Here is a 24,886-nt window from a genome sequence, read left to right as displayed (position 1 = left end):
GTGCAGGCCCTGAGTCAAGGATGGGCCAACGCACTCCCTTTGCGTAAGCTCTGAGTCAAAGATGGGCCAACAGACTTCCATTGCGCCGGCCCTGAGTCAAAGATGGGCCAATGGTGCATTTTGAATCAAGGCCCGCGTTGGAAGATGTGCCAACGGCGGTTGCTGCCTTCTCCCGCTGTAAGACTCAAAATTTGTAATGAAACCCTTTTGCTCTTGCTAAACTTTTGAGCCAAATTTAAGGCCTTTATGAACAAAATTTTAAAATTTTGGGGAAATGCACAGCAGCAGGTGTTACCAATCAACCAGTGCAGCTGATTAATTTTTTAAAAACATGTTCATAAACACCTTAAAATGTGTCCTAAAGTTTTGTAAATTTCAATCGTGAACCCCCCTAATGCATACCCATCCAGGATGCTGTATTACATTAAATAAAGCAATGCACCTTGGCTGGGTCATCCGATTCAATGTGATGCAAAATACCGGGGTGTATCACCGATGCAATACATCCCTATAATGTTGCATGCATTGCATCACTTACAGTGTTGGTTCACATCTAGACTGAGTGGCTCAGCATGCAGTGCTTTTGCTTGTGCCACTGCCGCCAATCATTTTGGACACTGTTGCGCATATACCCACACCATTGGCTTGCTCCCCTCATTTGGTCTAGGGCAAACAGGTCACACCCAAACTGCCCCAACCCAATTTTCACCCCGCTGCAGGGCTGAATCAGTGACGTGCAAATCACAATTTGTTTGACCTGTTGTGTAATTAATCTCATAGTTTCTCCTGTGGAGAGAGCTCCGCACGGTCCATGGGACCCTCCTTTTGAGGGGGCTTGTTGAAGATAGCTTTACATTTCATCTACAATTTTAGTGTTCTCCTCAGCCATAGCCAGCTAGTACCATAAGTCTGTTATCAGTGCTGTGATTCAGGCACACAGCTTTTGAAGTCGGCGAGGAATTGCGCACAATCTACAGATCCGTCCTATTTATATCAATAAAGCAGAAATGAAATTAGGATTTAGATTCCACAAGAAGGTGTCAGCCCATGATTTCACATTGGATCCTAGAGGTGAATATAAAACTGCTGACTGGTCTAGGCCGAAATTCCTGCACGCAGCAGTATCGTGCTACAGACTGCCCAGAACCCGGTTCGTTGCACTGTCCGGAACGAGTTGTTCTCTGCACTGTGGGAAGAAAATAGCCAAAAGGTTTGGCCAAAAATGTAAATAAATATCCTAACGATTAATTTAATTAATAGAGACCTCAAACATACCCTTGCAATTCACGAGCACAGGCTGGCCCCTTTCTCCTGTCACATATTGACTCGTGATGCATCGCAAGGCCGAATAATGTTGGTTACATGCACAGGAAACTTGAATTGGTCCAAGGATAATTGCAAGAAATATGAGCACGCTCAATTTCAGGAACTGCATGGTAAAATCGTTACCACCAAATTACGTGCTGGAGCGAGTCGCGAGTCGGATGGATATTTGTGAATGGGAAGCGAGGATGAGGCTTAGGGATCTAATCTGGAGTTGATTTATGGCAAGACTTGTGGGGTGCTGATGTGTGATTGTCAGGAGGTGGGGTGCGTGCTGAAGGATTGCCGCTTTAATATGCGTGTTGCCTTTAGACCGAGAGTTCGTTCGATCGGAAATAATGTTCTGGCGATGGGAGGCATGGCGCCCCGACCTGCGTTGACGGCACACACCTTTTCGCGTGCGGTGTATGCATCACAGCACAGCACAGCAGCACGTTCCGTCGGAATACTCTTTCTGGCGATGGCCGGCGGCGTGAGGCGTCGACCAGCGTCGGCTGCAAATCATTCCCTCTGGGCGCGTGCAGTGTGTCACAGCACAGCACAGCACACAGTGGCAAAATTGGCTTGTAAAGCCATCAAACCTTGGCGTGCTGAAGTCAGCCACGGGGACGCCGTCCCGAACGGAACCCTAAGGTATCCTTCTGTCACTGGGAGGGACCCTTGGACACTTGCGAGTTGTTTTTTCCAGACCCAGCTCCGCTAACGGGCTAGCGTCTTGTGGTTTTGATATGTCCGTGTCGCTCCTACACTGACAGTGTGAGGAGGAGTGAGGAAAAGGAAAGCTTAAGGGCGCAACCGGCGCGGCGGTCGCTTCTGCGCCGAGCAGCTTGTTTTGGCGCGGGTGAGCCGGGGCCCTGTGAGATGTATTTATGTGAAAGGAACAAAAAGACGCGCCTCCACCGTTGCTCGATCAGCACAAAACGCGCCGCGCGAAATAGTAAATCGGAAAGGAGGAATGGGCTCGCAGGCATGGATGGAACTTGGACGTTAGAAAGCGATGACGTTTGGCATCCAGTAGGTAAGATTTTCATCAAGTTCAAAGTCCTAACTTGATTTGTTCATGACTGTGAAAACTGTAGGATTACAGACCAAAGCCCGCAGCAACCGTCCAGGAAGCTCGCGCGGCCAGACAAAGGCGCAAGCCCAAGCCCAGCCGCAAAGAAAGGTTAGCCCTCCTTTGCGGTCCAGACATAAGCCCTAACCACGGCCAAAAGCTAACGCAAAGTATCGCCTTGCCGATTACAGAAGCGCAGACAGCGAGAACCTTGAAGGTCGAAGCACAAAGACAAGAACAGACAAGCTCAAGAACCTTGTACGTCCCGAGACTAAACGAGAAGTAGACTTAGCAATAAGACTGACCTGATCGTGTTCTTTCCACAGAACTCTCGCGGAACGACTCGGTCTCAAGAACCAAACAGACCTCCTAGCCAGACTATCGGAAGCTCCCGCTACCCGTAAGTAAAGATCAGCTCTTATAGAGTCCAAACCAAGACAAGCTAACTGGGATGAACTTTGTTCAATCAGTGCAAGACACGTCAGAACTCTTCAGACAAGAGAACACGAAGTTGATACATTGACACGGTTCATACTTGTGAGTAGAAAGACAAAACTAAAGACAAGAAACAGAGAGCACAGCCACTGAAGCCAAGACTACGGTCGACTGGCCAAATGAAGCTCGTACCGTAGATCGCACGACTAGCAAAGCCGTTGTAAGAGCCTTACATCCCCGCAATACTCACACTCACTCAGAACAGACCCAGGGCATTTCCAGCCCTGCTTTCAGGTTCATCTCACTGCTATTGCTTGAACCCTTAAAACTTGTAATTAGGACTATAATCTGATCTTAGCAATAAAACTTTCAGTTGTCCAAATTCTTTTAAAAACTCTCTAGAATTCGCCACCATAGTGGATGACTTCCCGTTGTTGTTTAGAGAGCTCTAGATGCCCCTCTAAATCCTAAATTAAGACAGCTATCAAAAACTCAACCAGTGCATACTAAGTTAATGAACTGTAGGGTTAGGAAAACATTTTCCTTTTTGTCAAAAATTAAGAATTTGGGTTTGTAAATTGAGATCTGGGAGGCTCCCAGACTCGACGGGAAGTCCTCCAGTATTCCGACGTCTTGCAGAATACGACTACCATCTGACTCACTTGTACCCCAGCAGATCTCTCTATCGACCGTCTTCGTTCGAAGAGAGGTCTCTTGACTCAGCTGCACTCTTTCCTGCTACCTCGATTACGACATCCGTCGCCAACCTTGAAGCATGTTTGCGGAACCAAAGCTTCTGTCCGGAATATTGGGTCCCAGTCTTCAAAGTACATCGTAGGGATCCAGCCACACATTGAGGTGATATAGGATCGAATAATCCGTGTCATCAATTGTATCATCCCCGGGCCAGTACCTGAAACAAACCCAACAGACGACCAGCACTTCAAAGAGTTCGAATCCTACAGGATTCGTGGATTGGTTCTCTCGATCGATCGGGAGTGAAATGCAACGTCACCTCGCGTCCTTTTTTCGTAGATTGCGGCCGTTGCCTCACTGAAATGCTCACGCCCCCAGACGAAGCTCCGAAGGGGATATCCTCGTCAGCAACACGAGTCAATCGACGCAGCCATCCGATGGTCAAAAGAATCCGACATGGACATCATTTATCATCTTTTGGGCGGGAAACTGCAAACAATCCATGATCTCTTGGATTCTCGGTTTGACTTGGCTGATCCAGAGCATGATCAGGTTATAAATCACCCAATCACTCAGCTCGCTCAATCGTTCATACCACTCTTCAAACTATCGAACTTGTTTTTTAAAAAGGTATCGTCAGTGTTCAGGCTCAAAATAAGGTCGGCAAATTTTACAGAAATGTCTTCTTATCACCTCGACTTATTGGTCAAATCGGTTGGAATAATTTCAAGTTGTCTCCGTGAATTAATGGAGCAGTTGGAGGAAGCGGTCAGGGGAGTTGAACCAGACCCTACGACATCTTAATTAATCAAGTCACAAAGATCATATATCCTTTTCAATCTTGCTTGTTCCTTGTTGACTTCTATGTTATAAGTACCTATTTTCGGCCCAATGATATATCTTATCTTACCTAAAAATGTACATTCTTCACATCAATATTTTGGACTCGGTCAGATCTGATACACATTATCTTTTTTGGTCTCAAGGCCAACCAGAAATTAGAATTTCCACAGATTCTCCAGCCCAACAAATGTCGCACTTCACCCAAGGCCCTCGCTGCTGCGGGCGTGTGTCTCGCGAAGCGAGCCTCTGACAGCCCTCGGCAGTCTCGAGCTTGGTTGGAACAAATGTTCTATGGACAGTCAATCGGAGGGGGGTCGATGGCGCGCCACCCCGCAGGGAGTCGGAACCCTCCGCGCGCCGGTTAGCGTGACGCGTGGGTCGATCCCGGAGCCTGCTTGGCCGAGTCGCCCATCGATCGATCAACGCAAATCGCGCCATAGCAAGGAAAAGCAAAAAGACCAAAGTGCTCGCAGACATGGCTGAACCTGATACACTAGCAAGTCATGAGCTTCGGCATCAAGCAGGTGAGCTTTTCATTAAAAACCTCGATCCGAATTTCTCAAAAAAATGTTGGCTGACCGGCTCGAAAACCCCTTAGAATTCGCCAGAAAGGTATTCGTACGTCTAGCTGGTTACGACTACTCTCTTGGACTCGTTAATGCCCCATCAAATATCCTCACCGATCGACTGCGCTCGAAGAAAGATCTCCTGGCTCAGTTGTGCTCTACCCTACTACCTCTACTACGGCAGCAAATCGCCGGTCTCTCAGAAGCTCTGTGGGCTCCAAACACCTTGCAGGAAAAACCGGACCTCGTCGTGATGCTCGTCTTGGAAATCCAACCAAAACTAGAACTGACTTTGGATCGAATAATTTGTGACATCAATGATATCATTCCCGGACCAGTACCTGAACCGAAGCAAACAGAAGACCAGCACTTCAAACAGTTCAAATCTTATCGAATTTTTGGCTTGGTCAACTCGATCCGGAAAGAAATGCAAAGCGAGCTCGCTGCATTTTTTGCCGATTGCGGTGATATCATTCATCAAATACCCACGCCACTAGAGGAGCGCTACATTCACTCAAGAAGTTCATTGCCGGATGATACCCTCCGATCGATCGACGCAGCCATCAGATGGTCAGAAGGATCTGAATTGTATGTCATTTTTGATCTTTGGGAATCAAAAATGCAAGTAATGGACGATCTATTGGACGACATCTCCGGTGTGATTAATTCAGAATACCGACCGCGTACTCAACCACTCATCCAGATCGCTCAATCGTTCATACCTCTCATCAAACTATCGAAGTTGTTTTTCAAAAAGATGACGTCAGAGAGAATGGACAAACCCTTCTGTACAGAAATGTCTTCTGATCAACTCAACACATTAGAAGAATCGGTTAAAGAAATCACAGAGCACATCTTTTCTATAGTCTGCGAGTTGGAATCTTATCAAGACATCGAACCATACCTTGCCGCAAGTTTGAGTGCACACGTCGAGGGCATCATATGTCCTTTCCAAAGTTGTTTGTTCCTTGTAGACCTCTATATCATACCCATCTGCACAGAGATCAATCCCGGGTTGTCTCTAACCCACTTCAAAAGTTGGTTTGTCACTTGGAACATTTTGTTCTCCCAAGCCACTCATCGTGCCATCAAAGCTTGTGAAGCGTATCGAACATGAGTAGCACGTTTATTTATTTTGCCTTTTAGTTTTAAAGTATTCTAACTTTGGCTTGTTCTTCTGCCTTCTAGTTTTAAAGCATTATACCTTTCCGCTGTTACCTTCCTTTCGGGCTATTGAATTCTGACTCTATGTATAGCCTAAAATCCTAACACTTCTCATCTCTCAGGTCGAGTGTGCGCGCCTCTCTAAAATTCTGACAAACTCATTCCAAATACAACTCGAAAATCAATAAGCTGAGGAATCAAAAATCAATCCAGCAAATCAATTCTGCCTTGACTGATCTTCTTAAGCGCGGCTCCAAGATGTGTACGGTAGCTATAATGTAGCAGAGGTGCTGATGAGTCATGAGAGCCATGTGCGAGGGAAGGTCATCAGTTCAGATGTTATAAAGAGGCAGTTCAGGTTGCATAAATTGCAATTCAGTCAGAAGACTCAGGGTTAGCCAGGTTTGTTGACTGAGATAGCTTTCTAGTCTTACTGTCTCATTCTTGCATTTGGGGACGCTGTTACAAGATAGCAAATCTCAGAATTTTACCTAGGTCATCAATGGTTGCAGATTCTTGCTTAAGAGGTTTGGTAAACCGCCTTGTTATGGAGCTTAAAATTGAAGGCAGTAAGAGCAGCTAGTGGACTCTACCATTCTTGGCTCTGGCGCTTGCAAAAATTAGTCTGGATCCAGTCTCAGTGATATGTGTTGAACAAAGGGTGGAATGGGGTCGTGTCCATTAAAATTTAATTATCTTGCAGCGCTTTTTCGCGCTATTTTTCAAATTGGTTAGTGTGTAACCTGACAGCTATGGCCTTCAGAAGAGTCATTGTAATATTCAGGCTTTGTTTGGAGCCAATATAAATATAGGTGATATAATCATTGGTTAATTCAATGAAAACTACAAAATTCAACATAAAGCCTCCAAATATTTTTTCTAGGCAACCTACAATACTGGTCTCTTCAATTATGAAGTCAGATTCAACTGATTCAGCCATATTCAGTACTTATGGTGTTCAAAGTTGGTTTGCATAATTTTATGCATGCATAAATGATAAAATCATAAAGATATTTTGGTGTGGAAATTTTGTATTGCATAATCAGACAGTCATATCCCCAGCAAAAAAAGATTTTGTGATTTTATGATTTATACATGCATAAAATTATGCAAACCAACTTTGAACACCATAACTGTAGTACCATAATATTGCTTTTGACCAAAACAAAGCAATATAATGGTATTATGGTGCTGAAGATGGCTGAATCAGTTAAATCTGACTTCATAGTTGATGAGACCAGTACTGTAGGTTTCCTACAAAAAAAAATTGGAGGCTTTATGTTGAGTTTTGTATTTTTTATTGAATTTACAAATGATTATGTCACCTATATTTATATTAGCACTGTTCACGTAAGAAATCTATGACCATGGTGAGAGATATACATCAGCATACTTTCCCAGCCAAATTGGCTGGCACAATGGGATAAACTTTATTTCAATCTTGCTGATGTTTAGCTTAAGTGAAGAGTGCTATTGGCTCCAAACAGGGCCAGTTGCATTGATGTTGATTTTCTCCCATGAATGCAGTCTCCTCAAATTGGAGGGGGGCCCACCGGCGTTCTGCGCACCAGTCGGCGCGACGCGTCGGTAGGACTTGCCAAGTCCTCCCGGATTTTGCTTTGCAGGACCGTCGACCGATCAACACAAATCGCGTCATACCCAGGAAAAGCGAAAGGACAAACGTGTTCGCGGACATGACTGAATCTGATGCACCAGCAAGTCATGAGCTTCGGCATCAAGCAGGTGAGCTTTTCATCATCAACCCAAATCCGAATTTCTAAAAAGAGGTGTTAGCTGACCGGCTCGAAAAGTCTTTAGAATTCGCCATAAATGTATTCGAACGTCTGACTGATTACGACTACTCTCGTGGACTCGTTGATACCCCAGCAAATATCTCTGTCGAGCGACTACGTTCGAAGAATTATCTCCTAGCTCACTTGCACTCTACCCTACTACCTCTCCTACGGCAGCAAATCGGCGGTCTTTCAGATGTTCTGCGGGCTCGAGGCAGCTTGCGAGAAAAACCGGACCTCGTCGTGACGCTCGTCCTGGAGATCCAACCGAAACTAGAACTGACTTTGGATCGAATAATTCGTGTCATCAATGATGTCATTCCCGGTCCGGTACTTGAACCAAAGCAAAAAGAAGACCAGCACCTCAAACAGTTCAAATGTTATAGAATTTTCGGCTTGGTCAACTCGATCCGGAAAGAAATGCAAAGCGAGCTCGCTTCCTTTTTTGTCGATTCCCGTCGGGTCCTTGAAAGACTCACGCTCCCAGTAGAACGCCAAGTTGCCCCACAAAATCACCCCCACGTTGCCCTCCAATCGATCGACGCAGCCATCAGATGGGCAGAAGGGTCTGAATTACCTATCATCCATAATCTTTGGCAATCAAATCTGGAAGAAGTCGATGGCGCATTGGAAGACTTGTTGGTCGTGGCCCATCCAGCAAACAAAGGTCACACTCAACCGACCATCCAGCTCGCCCAATCGTTCATACCGCTCCTCAGACTATCGAAGTTGTTCTTCAAAAAGATGGCAGCAGAGAGAATAGACAGACAAAAGGGGACATCATTTACAGAAATGTCTTCTCATCAACTCACCTTGTTGGACAAATCAGTTGACAAAATCACACAACATCTCTATAATTTAGTCTGCGAGTTGGAAGATAACGCAGACATTGGACCACCCCATGCCGCAAGTTTGAGTGGTCATGTCAAGAGCATCATATATCCTTTTCATTCTTGTTTGTTCCTTGCAGACCTTTATGTTGTACCTATCTCCACAGATACCAAGCTTGGTTTGTCTCTGATCCACTTTAAAACTTGGTTTGTTACTTGGAACACTTTGTTCTTCCAAGCTACTCATCATGCTATCAAAGCTTGTGAAGTTTATAGACCATGAGTGGCACGCTTATTTCTTCTGCGTTTTATTTTAAAGTATTCTAACTTTTTCTTGGTACCTTCTTCCAGCTTGCACTACATTATGGACTGTTACATGAAATAGTGATATTCTCCTTCGCCCCAAAAAAACTCCTGATTTGAATCAATCCAAAATTGCTGACAGATACACCACGGATCGTGTTCCTGGAATCGGCACACGTCCGGTGGACACTTGGGACTGAAGAGTGTCCACTGAATGGCCAGGGAGCATCCCGCGGATGCCAGGTGCGCTGAGCATCACGTGGACGTTTTTTGAAAGCGTTCATGTGATGCTCCGCTCTTAAGAGCGTCGAGTGGACATCCCAAAAAACCGTCCTTTGGACATTCTCCATTGAGAGTGTCCAATGGACACCTCGGGTCAAGCATCCATCGGACACTCCAGGCAGAGTGTCCGATGGACACCAAAGCATCACTGTCCGGTGGACACTCTTGTCTGAGAGTGTCCGATGGACACCATCAAGACAGCGTCCGATGGACACCACCAAGACAGCGTCCATTGAACACTCGACCGAGAGTGTCCGATGGACACCCACAAGACACCGTCCATCGGACACTCTGGATCAAGAATGTCCGATGGACACCCACAACCGCACACTCTCCACTGAGAGTGTCCGATGGGCACTAACAAGACACCGTCCATCGGACACTGCGGATCAAGTGTGTCCGATGGACACCCACCATCAGCATTTTTCGGACACTCCGATGGAGCCAGAAAAAGGACTGCCACTCGCACACTCTGAGCACAAGTGTCCAATGGGACATTGATTGAACAATTGACCTCAAGTGCAGTCACCAGCAAACTGTGCCTAATTTCACTATTGCTACACGGTAGCATTGTCTTTCATTGCCTGGATTTTTTGTTTACAAGTCATTTACTCCAGAAAAAGTATCAAAAAAAATTCAAACCCTCCAATATGATATTTTGGATTTACAATCATTTCTCATTTGTTATGTAATTTCTCAACAAAATTATATGTTATAACCTAAAATACGGTAAGAATCCAAGATTCCAACACTGCCTAAAATTTAAAACTCTATAGAATTATCCACATCATTATCTTCATCCCCTGCATGGGTTTGTTGATATTCAAAGCGATGTAAGCCCCAGTTTTGTAAGCCATCTAAAACAGATTGAACCATATCTTGATTGGAAATCTGTGGTAGATGAGTCTGGGAGATTTGATGGTGATGAAATGGATCATTAAATGAAGCAGTGTTGATGACATAGTTTCTGTTGTCTGTGTGTTTGACTTGAGTGGTCCTGATTTCTGTTTCTTGGCGTTCAATTCTGGATGGTCCTGTGTTCATGATTGGACATTTTCCTTTGTGGCAATTATGCTGAACGTTGATACAAGCTTGCACATCCTACAAAGGTGCCCCAAGTTAATATTCTTGAATTTCAAATGGATCATTCAAATTAAAAAACTCACTTTGACATTAACATACTGATTTGTCTTTGTGCGGCAGATCTCTCGCATTGAATAAAGCTCATTTGTTCCCATTGGCTTGAAATGATTAACGTGGACATAGAACTTTGACCTTGCACTTGAATAATGTTCCCATAATGATTCAACTGATCCAACAATTAATTGTGAGCCATGTTGCGGAATCTGTGAGGAGAAATTGAATCAATAAATGATGGTAAATGGTTAAAATACAAAATCAATTACAACAAGAATTCAAGTGACTAACCAGAACAAAACATCCTCTCTCCAAAACTTCATGTTGGTTTATTTGAACTTGGTGAATTTGTCTGATTCTGTTGCTTGAGCAGTGTTCAATTAATGTTTGAGGTACTCCAAGCTGGTCTTCTTGAGGGACTTTGGTAATTTTTGCAAATGGATACTGTTGGGGCAAGAGCGGATTTGCAGTGGCAAGGTTGTAACCCAAAGACTTGCGGATAACTTCGTTGCATAGAAAAATATTGAGGACTTCTTGGGAGGCTTGGGAATAGGTCTGAGTTAAATGATCATACATATAGCCGCCAGAGAGAATAAACCGGAGTACATAATAATTATCAAAAGTGATAGCAATGTCTTGTCCTGGACTTTGTCTGTTTGAGTGGATTGATGTGTTCCGTAATACACCATTGAATGATTCAAACTTCTCAGTTGAAAAAAAACTTGCTGGTCCAAATCGAAGGATTGATTCAGGGAGATGGAGAAGGTGGTGAAATTTTGGTTTGTTGACCCATTGCGCAGTAGTTTTGATGGCATGATAAAGGAAATTCTTGATGTAAGCATTCAGATTTAATTGGTATTTGTCCATATTATCAATTTTTGTAATGAAAATAAAGGGAGCAAGTTGACAGAGAGCCGTCCAGATTTCTTTGCGTTCGGGAGTCAAAAGATCAAAAAAAATAAATGGGGCGGCTTGAACAAGAATCTTGAATTCTTTTCCAACTAGACTTTTGATGTGAGTGACAAAAGATTTCCCATTTATCGGCGGAATATTCAAACCTAGAGTGTTGAAGGATTGGAGACGTGTGGCAAGTTGGGTTTTTTCATGGGGTTTCAGTTTGTTTCTGGAAAGTACATCCCTTGCAAGATATTTTACAAATCCAAGGAGAGCAACATGGAGTATTTCAACCGGAGTATCCTTAACACCATCAAAACCTGTGCAATCAATTTAAAAAGAATTTAATGATTGAATTTGTTCAGTTCAAAAAAGGGTAGCAGGAACTCAAATGGCTTTAGACAAACCTTCAAGCTCTAAAATGGAATTGAACAATCTTTCAGGCTGATTTTGTTCAAGAGTTTCCATAAGTTCTCTAATTCTGAAATTGTTCTTTGATTCTTCCAAAAAACGTGTGTTGATTGAGTCGGTGAGGCCCCATTGACGCTTCTTTCAAAGATACTCTGCATTAGTTTCTTCAATGGCAGTAGAATATAGTTCATAGGTTCTTTCGTGGGTAAGACTCCAAATCCTTTCATTGCCTGTGGCCTAAAATCCGCCCCAAAATTTTAAACAAAACATTCTTCAGATACATACATGACCCAAACCTTCCCAAATGTGGAAAATCATATCATACTTACTTCAGATCCATCTGGATTCATTCGCAAGAATTGAAACATATAATCCAATGTTTTACGCTGATCCTTTCCATCTGCGTGTAAAGTACATATCCGACATGGATTCAAAGAGCTTCCAGGATTTGGCGTGTTTGTGAGCTCGGCATGCATTGGCGAGTCTCCCAAAATGCAAAAGACAAGTCCAGTAACTAAAACCTCCTGCATAATAGATGAATCAAATGCTGTGAAACCAGTTCTTGTAATAACACTGCAAAAAATTAAAATTTAGTCAAAATAAAAGTCATCAAAACTAAAGAAAAGTGGCACTTACTTCATTTCAGCAACTAATTGCTCCAGAATTTCCAATGCTGAGGCTCTGTTGGAGGTGGATAAGAAATGGCAATTGTACTCCTGATTGGATAAGTTTGGCGGAAGACCAGAAAGCGTAAAATAAAAAGAAATGTGTTTGTTGAATTTCTTTGATATGTTTCCGGAAGTATCGTCACAATATAGGGTGATTGGAATATGTCGAATAACTTTTCCTTCAGCTCTCTTGCGCCAAGGATTGGGTAATTTTCTTTTTGTTTGGTTTTTTTGACCATCACATTCTATAAGGAAGGAGATTAGTTGTTAGTAATCGAAACAAAATTGATACCCCAAAGAAGCAGATAATTTAAAGTACCAAAAATAGCATCACCACATATTTTAGAGAGGTTTTGCCCATTAAATTGAATTTTGCAGTAGCAATTCTTGAATTCACTCGCAGGGATAACTAGAAGTTGCGGATGATTGAACTCGATATCTTGAGGTGTTTTCATTTTGATTAAGTTTTGATGATTTTTGACAAATGGTTCAAGATCCGGGGCGATGCATTTGGAAACAAGTTGAGAATCTCGAATGTAAAAGTAAATTGGAATCAAGAGTAATCCGGAAGCTAATTCAACCGGTTCGTAGAGATAGTAATGTTCTCCGTTGACTTCACACATTGGAGCATGATGTTGTGGCGCCAGCTCCTCAAGCCATTTCTTGGATTGTGAAAATTTGAAGTGGCCCTGACTTGTCATTTCGGGATAATAATCTATGTGCCGACTCACTAAGGGGTTTGCCAAATCCTATATGTTAAAAATAGGAAAGAGTAGTCAATTTCTTGACCAAAAATCATCAAAATAACATCCATGAGTCTTCCTTACTTGCGACAAGATTCCCTGGATACTGAGTGAAAAACAAGGAGTTCCAAAGGGACTTGGTGCAGTTTTCAGTTGAGTCTGGAGCAATTTGCGGACACGCACTTGTGCACTGCGTACAGTTGCCCAGGCTGGTAGCTTAATGTCACAGATTGACATCACAGCACGGACCTTGTTGTAGATTGCTCTTGAGATCAGGGAGTGGGTGTGCCCAATCAACATTGAGCCCACAAGTTCCTGCAGGTGGACATGGTTATTTTGGTCAGGTTTCTACCATAATATATTTAATATATTTACTGCTGATCCCAATTTTAGAAAAAAAAGACGCACCATCTTGTTCTTGAATGGGAACCACCTTGCAGAATCGCCTGGATCATTATCATTTTCGCTGTCTGGAAGCCCATCAAACACTTCAGCATCTTCCTCACGCAGCATTTCCTCAAGATGCGCAGTAATCAAATCATGAAGACTGATTTCATCGTCCGTGTTCAACCTGCTCTGGATTTGTGATTCCTGAAGTGCAGTGGTTGCTTCCATGGCATTGAGGTCGTCTTGATGATTGTACGTTTGATGATTTTCATCCTGATAGAGATCATTATCTTGCACATCCGGCTGAGGGAGGCTTTCTTCAAGTTCGGCCTTGTATCTTTCAAGTCTTTCCCTTGAAACTTGCTCATCATGCACTTGGAGATTCTCCAGATGATTTTTTCCCAATGCATGCTGACGCCAGTTTAAAAAATCCCCGCCCTGACACAACTCACATCTCCAAACCATACGCCTGTCCCTGATTCTGAGTCTAGATACAAAGAAATCCGGTACTTTTTCTGCAAAAGTGGTGTTAAGGGTCATTTTTTTTTCTCATGAAATAAGACCAAAATGAGCTGACCTTGTTTTTTGTTCATGTTGATCTCAGCCATTGATTGTGCGCGAGTGCAGTTGATTGATTTGTGGGGGGCTAACTTATGAGAATCAGTGCGGTGTTACCCTTGCAAGGGGCCTGTTCCCGCAGTGAGTGATGACTGCGGAACTTGCTCGAACGTTCCTCAAGCACCAGTGATCAGCTCTATGGGCCGAATGCCGTGTTGGGACTTGCTCGAAAGGACTTGAACCCTCCAGCATCAGCCCATGAAGTGCGGTTTGACTTTCTCAAATGATCCAATATTGAAAGCTCCAGCAGCATCAGCCACTCGATTGACCATTAATCCCCCCTGCGGTTGACCATCTCACTCCATCTCACTTGGATTGGACAACTTTTTTCCGCAATGACACCAACTCGAACACCAGTGTTGAGGCTCCCAGCAAGAAAAAATCTTTCTCAGCAGTTGCCGGACCAAGCACCCAACCGTTTTAAGCCTTTTCTATGACCATCCTTCTCTTTTTGCCCGCCACCAACTGACCCTGACATCTGTCTCTATTCGCTCACACTAGGGCCAGAACCTTCAGGCAGTCACAAGCGGCCCCGCCGTGAAGCGAGTCCGTCTTCATCAAGCAATGGTGAAGACGGTGATGATGGTGGAAACTATATCCAAGAATCAGGCAAAGATAGCACCCACCCCAATCGACTCGGTCCATCAATAGACCCAGAGATAGACCAACTAGATCAATTGTTCCACAGCAATCAATCCGGTCTGATGCCCTCGGCAACATCCTCAACGGCCCCTGCTATGACCACCGAGGACGATCCCCTTGTGGATCTCCTCAGGAAGCTTCGGATTCAAACCAAGCTTGATGATAAGCACTATCAAGATGCTATCACTATATTGAATGTAAGCATTTTTTTTCACTCTTTGGCTTCCACCCATCTCATTGAAGTTGTATCAAAAAGACGCCAGGAGCTGCCATGCCCTTCTTAGTCTTCCAAGAGATGCAGCGCTTGCAGCAGGACTCCTCAGGCTCAGCCACACACGAGCCAAAGGTCACCGCAAATAACAACAACAGCACCGCTGAACCCCCATCCAAAGGTTTTCAGTACAGCAATGTCCTAAAGGTCTGTTCCAATCTCCCTCTCTCATGTCATATCCTCATCGGTGTGTGCTTTTTTCTTTAGGACCGTATCCGGGACATCTCCAAAGAAACAATGCTGCGATCCAACATCCAGGCCTACACACGAAAGCGATACACCCCTGGGACAGGTGACAGGTCCTTGCTCACCCTCACAATGGTGTGTTGTCTTTGACATGATTTCTCATTCTTGATGCATAGCACTGATCTCAATTTAAACAGCAAAGTTTACACGGACTCCCCCTTGAGTTCCGCAGAAAGGAATTCCCGCCAGGGGTCATTGATGGTGACAACGCAGCCACAAAAGATTTTATCTCCCAAGTACGCGAGATCCAGCGCCACGTCCGGTACGGTGTCCGTGAGAAGCTCCTTTCAAACATTGTTCGACCCGACAACTCTGGATTCGTTGAGGAAGGTGAAGTTCCGAATATCCATGAGCTTGCCGAGACAGTTTACAGGCACCTGCACCCTGTCAAAGCATCTGTTTCAAACGAGCAGCTTAGAAATATCTCAGTACTTTTCATCGCCCAAGTTGCCCACCTTCAATTACAAACCGTCGATCACCTAGTAAATCCTCCACTCAAGAAAATCTCGCAATGGGACCTAGTTGATCAAAAGCTCAAAGAACTCGCGACTCGTAACGCCGATTACTGTGCGGCGTAAGTGTCTCCATTTCTCTTTCACTGCATATTCCGTATTTATGTTCATCAAAAAAGTAGCCTGACATTTTTTATTCATTAAAGCTGGGGCAAGGCAGTCCTGTCCAAGGATCATGCCCTCTTTGGGCAGGGGAAAACGTTTGCACAAATTGCAAAGGAAAACACCATCGAAATGCCCACCGATGACGAGGTTCAGGAACAACTCAACATTCTTCTGCGATCTCGTGCCGGTAGGACCTCTAACGAGGCTCAAGAACAACCTGATGAGCATCACTGATCTCGTTCCGGTGGGATCTGAGGCCTATTGAACTCGTGCCGGTAGAACAAGAACAGCTTGACGAGCATCTAAAATCTTGCTCTGGTAGGATCTGAGGCCCGACTAGCCCCTCCCACCAAATTTCTCACTTTTTCATCGTCTCCGACCAGTCTCCTGGAGGTGGGACCTGGAACAACTTTGGATAACATCTCAATGACCATCTCCGATATCATCCTGCTAGGATTGCAGGCTTCTCCCTCAACATTTTCACTTTTTATATGTGTTGTTTGCTACAATCTCACCAATGAAAATAATAAAGTACTGAAAACGTTATTATGTACGTGAGCCAGCCAAAAAAAAAAGGCTGCAGGTGCGAAAAAAAAAAATTGGGTCCGCAGGTGCAAAAAAAAATGGGCCGCAGCAAAACTGGTGTGAAAAAAATGGGCCGCAGCAGCTTGGCTGCAGCCAGGCAAGTGAGAATATCCGGTGGACATTGAGGGCCTGTACCATACAAAATTTGTTTTTTTGGTGCAGGTAAAATAGTTTTTTTTTTTGCGCTTTTCCGTTTTTTTGAAAAACACATTTCTGAAAAAACAGAATGTGAAAAACGTGTACCACAAACATCCCACCATGGCTCCAGGATATCCACAATCAACCACCATTGCATCGACATCATCGGAGATCCAGCTGACCAATACCCAATAAAAAGACCATGTGATCAGATGCGAGACTATTCCCCTCGATGACAGGTCCGTTTGATCATTGAGAGCTCCCCTCAATGTCCTTTGGTTACTCCTCCAGATGGCCGAAATGAACCGGTCATCCAGGGAAGTGATTACTCCTCTCGATGACCGCAGGAGTAATCACTTCCCTCGATGACCGGGTCGTTACGGTCATTTGGAGGAGTGCATATTCCCTCAATGACCGGAACAAACTGGTCATCAAGAGGAGTATCTACTCCTCAAGATGACCGGAGGATCCACTCCTCTCGATGACCGGTTTGTTGCGGCCATCTTGAGGAGTACATCTTCCACTCGATGACCAGTTCGTTCCGGTCATCAAGGGAGTATGCACTCCTCCCGATGACCGGAACGAACCAGTCATCGAGAGGAGGGTGTACTCCTCAAGATGACCGGAACGAACCGGTGGTCGAGAGGGTGTACTCATCAAGATGACCGGAACAAACCGGTCATCATATCTACCTCTAGATGACCGGTTCGTTCCGGCCATCGGGAGGAGTGCATACTCCCTTGATGACCGGAACAAACTGGTCATCGAGTGGAAGATGTACTCCTCAAGATGACCGCAACGAACCGGTCATCTTGAGGAGTAGATACTCCTCTTGATGACCAGTTCGTTCCGGTCATCAAGGGAATATGCACTCCTCCAAATGACCGTTGAGGGACTCCTGTCCGTACAAGCGGAGGCAGTCGTGTGAGGGGATGGGTGCTGTTTAGGCTGCCCTCGTGGCTGGGTGGTCCGTGGTGATGAGCGCTGAAAATGGGGGGGATCAGGGATAGCTATTGGGTTTTGGGTGGTTTTGAGAAGTTCGCCGGGGGTTTGGATCCTCGGCGGCGGTTGTTTTGTTTGAGGGGAAGGGAGATGTGATCTTAAGGAAGAGGAAGGAAAAAGATCCGGAAAACTCTGATGAAGGATGATCGGCGGGCGGAGCCCGTAAGTTGAAACTCTGAAGATAGGATCTATAAGCTCAGTGATGGTCCGTATTCTGGGGATCAGAATGCCATGGCCACCCATCATCCAAGTTCGAGCTGAACTTGGACTCCGGGTGACATGTCACATACATTTCATCACATCCTCCGCGCGCTACACGCGCACACACTCACAACAAACAAGAGAAGCAGGAAAAGAGAACATAACAGAAAGAAACAAGAAAAGCACAGTGAGATGAGGCAGAAAGAAAAGAGCCAGAGAGAAGAAAGGAAGAAAGAAAAGAGGAGATAGAAAACACTCAAGACAGGCAAAAACAAACAGAAAGAAACAGAAACCAGAAACAAAACAAGGAAATAAACCCACAGCACATGCTGTGTTAGGACCAAGAAAAATGAAAGAGTTAGATGGCAGGGGACAGGGGAAGTGAAAGAGGGGAAGGAGTATGGAAGAGAAGGGGGTGGAAGATGAGGAGAGGGAAAAGGAAGGGAAAAGGGGAAGATCTTGAGAAGGGAGCCAGTTGAAAGTGGGAAGGTGGAAAGTGGGAAGGTGGAAAGTGGGAAGGTGGAAAGTGGGAAGGTGGAAAGTGGGAAGGTGGAAAGTGGGAAGATGATGGAAAGAGGGTGAATTCTTGAAGGTCTTGAGGATCTTGATGAGTCTTGAGGAGTGAGAAGCGAGTGGAGTCTTGGTCTTGATGTTGCTGGCGGCGGTGATGCTCCTGAATAGCTGGCCACAAGAGGGGCCACCACATCCACCCACCACTTGGAGTCTGTCCCCAGACTCCTTCGACGGATTCGCGGCCAAGAGAGAGAGGGAAAACCTAAAGAAAGCGGAAAGAGGAGGGGTCCCCGCGGGCGGCTCACAACAGTGGCTGGAGTAGAGCTTACGACGAAGGTGGCAGTAGAGCCCGAGGTGCATACTAAGGAGGGGGACTTACTTTTGGTCAGTAATGCCCCCACGCGGAAAGTACCGCTTGACCTGATCCGCCGCGAAACGGCGTTTGAGCTCCGTCCCATCAAGCTCCGCGAGGACGTAAGAACCCCCTTGAACCTGCTTGACAATTCGGTAGGGGCCGTTCCACTTGTGGGCGAAAAGCTGCCCCCATTGCACTTCTAGAGATCGGTTGTAGGCGAGGACGAGGTTGCCAGACTGGAGCGGATGCCGAAATTTCCCGAAGTTCTTCTCTTGCCAGTATCGAACGGACTCTTCACGCGAATTCATCATCCTCTCGTACGCGAGACGCCGAGAATCTTCGCTCCTCTCAAGCTGCTTGGACCGTGCTACCAAGAGATCCGTCGTGTCGCGGACTTCTTCCCAGTCGACGCCGAGGTAGGATTCAATGTCCAAATCGATTGGCAGGGCCGCACGCTGCCCGAAGACAAGCTCATACGGGGAATAACCCGTCGTGCGCTTAGTTGAAATACGATCGGCAAACAAGACCAAAGGCAGGAACTTCCGGCAGTTCTTGCCCGACTCGCCCGCCAGCTTGACTAACGCCGCTTTCAGAGGGCCGTGTCCCCGTTCAACCATACCCTGTCCTTCGGGGTAGTAGGGCGTAGAGACTCGATGCTGACCCGGCAATGACCGCAGCATATCCGCTAGGGCTCCGCCGAATTCGGAGCCACCATCCGTTGAGTAAGAGCGCGCCAAACCGTAGCGCATAGTCCAGTTTTCCTGGAGGAAAGTTGCGACCGCCTCGGAGGTGAGATTATTGAGAAACTTCGCCTCCACCCAACCGGAAAAGTCGTCTCGAGCGACGATCAAGTACTTGGCACCTCCCGCTTTGATGTGGACGGCGTCCATCGATACTCGTCCGAACACCGTTTCTTCTCCAGTCGGATAGCGCGGCTCCAGAGGCTGCCGTACGTCTCTCTTCTGACAGGCTTCGCAGCTCTGACACCAACGCGCGACTGCCTGTTTAAGTGCCGGCCACCAAAATCGATCCGCAATCCGGCGATAGGTCTCTGCGACTCCACGGTGGCCAAGATCCTCGTGTAGCTTCTCCAAAATCTCCTCTTGCTTGCTAGACAAGGTAACAACAATCTGAGGTAGCGGACTGGATTGTTTCATGAGCCGTTTTGCCTGCACAAAAAAACCTGAGGATTTGCGCTTGAGCGCCTGGAACTCCTTAGCGCTCAAGCCAGGCGGGCGAACCAACGTCATGAGATACTGTTCAAGCTTCCGCCATAAACCCTCCTGATACCCGTCATAAGACTGGTCGGAGCCGACTGAGTATGCTTGCAGAGGTCGAACGTGCGGCGTGTCTTTGTCAAAGTCAGAAAGAGGTGGATCGGAGTCAGCGTCCCCTTGAGGGCGCCTAGAAAGACTATCGGGCAATGTGAACGCCTTGCCGGGCCGATGGACGATGTAGAAGGAAAGTAGCTGGATGAAGGCGACCCAACGGGTCATGGGCGCGTTCGGCAAACTCGGTGCGTTAATCATTTGAATGAGTGACTGCGCATCAACCTGGAGCTCGAAGTGCTGACCCCACAGGACCGTCTGTAGCTTTTTTAGTATCCTAGCCACCCCGCAGAGCTCCAGCTTGGGTTGGGAATAGCGAGACTCCACGTCCGAAAATAGAAGAGATTCATACAAGGCAGGCCGATCTCGGCCCTCCGAATCCGCCTGTGTGAGCACGGCTCCCGCAGCATGAGAACTCGAATCCATGGCAAGCTTAATCAGCCCTGCTTCCGGCCCGTAGTCGATCTTCGCCAACACAATATCCTTTCCCACTATTGTCTTCAAGGTCTCGAAAGCCTCCTCGCAGTCCGCAGTGTAGAGCGAGTAAAAGGAATAGTGCGGACAGGGGGAATCGAACCCGCATCTCCCCGATGCATGCTGGGTTGCTCTACCGTTGAGCTATATCCACAGGTGTGAGGTGTACCAACATATACTACCTTTACACACCCCCTGTACACCTACACCGGTGACAGAGCCCACTAATCCTCCCAGAGGCTCATCCCAGGTACGCAGCTGCCTATAGCGCTGGGCTCATAACCTGTAGAGCGAGTAAAAGGAATAGTGCGGACAGGGGGAATCGAACCCGCATCTCCCCGATGCATGCTGGGTTGCTCTACCGTTGAGCTATATCCACAGGTGTGAGGTGTACCAACATATACTACCTCTACACGCAGTCCAAACAAAATCCGCGTCTTTACGCGTCAGATGTCGAAGCGGTAGACAGATTTGGGATAAGGACGGGATAAAAAGGCGGACATACACTACCACCCCCAAGAACCCGCGCACCTCCGTCGCGTCTTTCGGAGTCGGCCACGAGAGTATCTTATTGACCTTACTCTTCGCCATCCTCCGACCCTCCTTACACACTACATGTCCAACTATCTCCAGCGCGGGGACACAGGCGGCCAGTTTTGATGCGGACACCGTCAAGCCTGACTCCTCGATTCGGAACAGAATTCGCTCCAATGTCTCGGCTTATTCCCAAATGAACCGACAAATGCCGGGATGCCAAGAGAGCAACTCGTTGTGGTAGTCAGAAGCGGGGCCTTTTATGCCCCCATCGTCGATGAAGATTCCCGCGTGATCGGGGATCTCTTCCTGCAAAATCCACAACATCTGCGCCTGGTAGACGGCAACAGAGTTGGTGGCTCCTTGAGGGAGACGTGTGAGCTGGAATCGGTCGAGAGGGGTGTCAAAGGTCGTGAGAGGGCGAGAAATAGGGTCCAGCGCGCGCTCGTTGTAGCCGCCCATGATGTCGCCAAGCCCGTAGCATGCTCGACCAGAAAAAGACTCTACAAACTCTTTGGTAGCCGGGGGAACATCAGCGTCCTTAACCGTAACCCTGTTCAATGGTTGAAGATCGTGGACGATGCGCAGTTTGCCGTTGCTCTTGAGGACACAGAATACCGGGCTTGAGTAAGAAGATGTCGATTGCTCATATAGGCCGGTCTTGACCCGCTCTCGAATCAGCTTGGTATACTCGTCGAGCTTCGCGGCCGGGATGGGGATCTTGCGCTTCTGCCAAGGCTCGTGCTCGATGACCGGAATGATGTACGGGAGCCCGTAAGACTCCTTCAGCAACCCTCGCTCCGCTTCAGTGAAAGCGATGGCCATATTGCGCTCCGCAAGAACATTCTTGATGAGGTTCAGCTTGTCCGGGTACAGCCAACCCTCGGGCCCGAAATTGACGACAGAGAGCCGCTCCGCCGTAACTCTTCCTTTGGGAACAAAAGGTCCCGCCAACGAGCGAGGCAGTTTCTGGTACGGATCGCGAGACAAAGGAGGGCGCTGAAGCGGAGGATTTAGGTTTTGCGGCATGGGTTGATTCACCGGCTTGACTTTCCGAGCCACAGGCTTGTATTTGGCGGCGAAGGACAGAAAGGAGCCTTCCCTCCACGCATCCACAAGAGCTGACTGAGCGCCGTGATTGAGGCCATACTCGAGTAAACGCCAAGTCCGATGCTCCGCACCATTTTCAAACGCCGCCTTCTCTGAGAACGAAAAACCGAAAGGAGATTTGCGGCTCACGAGTGTGGCTAGAGTAGGGTTTTTACGACGTGCAGAGAGACCCTCGGAGGTGCAACTATGGGAGGAACTTACTTCTACGTCTCCCAACCTCCGCGAAACACCAAATTCCGACACGCCACCCTTGCATTCCAGCCGGTAAGTACCTAGTTTCACCTGATTGCAGAGGATCTTTAGTTTATCCTCGTCGCGGAGGCTCGGAAGTTTACCCTCATTGCGGAGGCCGTCACAAGACGTAAATAGTTTAGCCTCTTCACGGAGGGGGAGTAGTTTATTCTCTTCGCGGAGACCGTTGAGGGATGAATTTAGTTTATTCTCATTGCGGAGACAAGAGTCGAGGGCTAGTTTAGTCTCGTTGCGGAGACGAGACGAGAGAGGAAGGGAGTTGCCTGGACTGGGAAACAAACAAAGGTCCGGCGAGTTGCTCACAAGTGTGGCCAATGGTAATGTTTTCGATTTGACGGTAGAATCTACCCGGAGATGCATACCATGGAGGGGACTTACTTTTGTACCTTGTGCCCCCGCGGAAAGCCCATGCTGCAAATCCACTCCCGCGCTAGCAGCGCGCGGCCGGAGGGTCCTTCTTGAAAAGTCGAGAGAAGGCGATTTTGAGAGAGACGGAAACGGAGACTGAAAGACCGACGAAACAAATTTTTTTGATGGGTTTTGATTTTGCTGATGTTTTTGAGCTTTGATGTTTTGAGCGGACGAAATGGAAGACGGAGTTTGAAAACAAGTTGAAAAAAAACTACCACTGTGGGCCTCTAGGGGTCGAGTTGAATCCGCTGACAGAGTGCGAGGCCCTAAATTAAAACTGCCGGCTAGTGGACCAACCCCCTTCATAAAAAAGACGGGTCCTCCGCCCCCTCGGGCAACTCCAGAATGCGCCCACAGTGAGTCAAGACTGCCTTCCGACCATGCGCCGGAAATTCCCGCTCCCACCGACCCTTCTCGACCGGGCAGAGTGAGAACTCCATGTTCCTGCCCTCGGAATCGGGAAGGATGATCCTCTCCCCCGCGGTGGGGGAAAACAAAAGGGTTGCCTCGAAATCCATTAAGAAAGGCCGACCTAGGATAAAGGGACTCTCCTGGCGGGTAATCCAGAAGTGGCAGTTGCCCACAATGGTCTTTCCTACCCGGATCGGAACGTCCTCCGCGACTCCGATCAACTCGCAGGCCTGATTGTTGATGCCATATACCGCGGAGCTAAAATTGACCCGCGGTGTGAGGTTGAAACGATTTGCCAGACTGTCTGAGATGATATTGAGCTGCGAGCCTGAGTCGATCAACGGAGACGCCGTATTCTCGCCTGCTCTGACCAAACATGCTAGATAACCTAATGGACAGGAGTATAGACAGGGGTCCGGCGAGGATTCTCTGAACTCGCGACCCTCCGCCAAAGTGCCCGAATGCACCTTCAACTCTTCTGGGCCTACCTCCACGCGACGCCGCGAGACCCATTTTTTAACGCCATCCGATACCGCCGGAGAGACTGAGCAGATTTCCGCTACTGTCGTCGTGACTGGAAGCTCAAAGATCTTCTTGACGAAACCCTCCACCGCGTCTGGGTGGTCCCGTGAGACGTCCCGCTCGAAGCGGACCTTCGGCTGCGCTCCCGCACCCTTAGGCGGTGTGACTGGCCTGACTGGAGAGTCCTTTGGCGGAGAGGGCTGGGGATCGGGATCTTTCATAATCCGCTCGAAAAGTTCCTGCTCGTCCACTACATCAGGCTCCGTGGGACCGCTAGGAGCAGCTGCTGGCTTGCGAAGCGGCCGTTTAGCCTGGGATGGCGGAGCCAAAGGAGCTTTGTAAGGCCTCGACTCCTCATGTCTCTTCCTGCCTGCCGCTTCCGAGTCGTACCCACCCGAGAACGATTGAGATGAAACCGCAGGGGGGTACCATTGCTCCAAAGACCCACAGCTGGCCTTAAACTCCACGGAGGCCGAGTGAGATGACGGACGAGGCCCGGGAGACTGAGCCCGAGAACTTGACGCCTGATTGGATGGAAAGGAGGCCACTACGTGGCGGATTGGGCGAGTGCGATCGAAAGGAATGAGCGCCCCGTTGGGCAGGAAGAAGTTATTACCCTTCTTCTCGACTAGCCCCGCCTCCTGATCCTTCTGTAGTTCGGCGCAGCGGAGGGTTCCGTGATTCTCTCGATGGCAGTAATAACAAATCATCGGCCCCCTTTCCGTCGATGAGCTCGTCTTCGCGCCTCCTTGCTTCATGAACTGCTCAAATGCTTTAAACATTTTAGTGAGGTCTTCCATTGATGTTTCTGGTTTGGGGGACAAAGAAGCGGCCGAGGGCCGCTGATCGGAGAGCATCTTCTTCATAGTTTCGTTCGCCTCCTGAAAGGGAGCCGCTACAGGAGCTGATGATCGCGTATCCTCAAAGGAGAGGGAGATCTGTCCCTTCATGACAGTATCTACAGCGCTGCGGAGGGTTTTGAAGGATGGGAGCCTGGCGCGGTTATCGACCGTCACCACCAGCGTGTTATCCTTGATCAGTTGATCCCTAATGCGACCCTGAAAACCCGTTGAGAACGCCTGATAGAACTGCTTTTTCAGCTCTTCCTCGGATTCGACATGATTTTT

General features: G+C 47.3%; 3 protein-coding genes across 3 annotated transcripts; 1 reads left to right on the top strand and 2 right to left on the bottom strand.

Moving 5' to 3' along the window:
• Positions 1–915: 915 nt before the first annotated feature.
• Positions 916–1,435, bottom strand: PtA15_10A149 (uncharacterized protein; the record flags this gene model as incomplete). The annotated part of the gene is made up of 3 exons (XM_053160296.1): positions 916–984; positions 1,092–1,186; positions 1,276–1,435. 3 exons carry the CDS (start codon positions 1,433–1,435, stop codon positions 916–918), a joined length of 324 nt encoding a protein of 107 aa, XP_053024285.1.
• A 143-nt stretch (positions 1,436–1,578) lies between these two features.
• Positions 1,579–2,294, bottom strand: PtA15_10A148 (uncharacterized protein; the record flags this gene model as incomplete). The annotated part of the gene is made up of 3 exons (XM_053160295.1): positions 1,579–1,817; positions 2,077–2,177; positions 2,224–2,294. 3 exons carry the CDS (start codon positions 2,292–2,294, stop codon positions 1,579–1,581), a joined length of 411 nt encoding a protein of 136 aa, XP_053024284.1.
• Positions 2,295–4,826: 2,532 nt separating this feature from the next.
• PtA15_10A147 (uncharacterized protein) lies at positions 4,827–8,987 on the top strand (the record flags this gene model as incomplete). The annotated part of the gene is made up of 4 exons (XM_053160294.1): positions 4,827–4,875; positions 4,950–5,845; positions 7,707–7,824; positions 7,900–8,987. 4 exons carry the CDS (start codon positions 4,827–4,829, stop codon positions 8,985–8,987), a joined length of 2,151 nt encoding a protein of 716 aa, XP_053024283.1.
• Positions 8,988–24,886: the final 15,899 nt, after the last annotated feature.

Source organism: Puccinia triticina, chromosome 10A, assembly GCF_026914185.1.
Source record: "Puccinia triticina chromosome 10A, complete sequence".
In the NCBI taxonomy this organism is placed as follows: domain Eukaryota; kingdom Fungi; phylum Basidiomycota; class Pucciniomycetes; order Pucciniales; family Pucciniaceae; genus Puccinia; species Puccinia triticina.
Note: the sequence above shows the minus strand (reverse complement) of the source record. Positions and strands in the feature narration are given on the sequence as shown.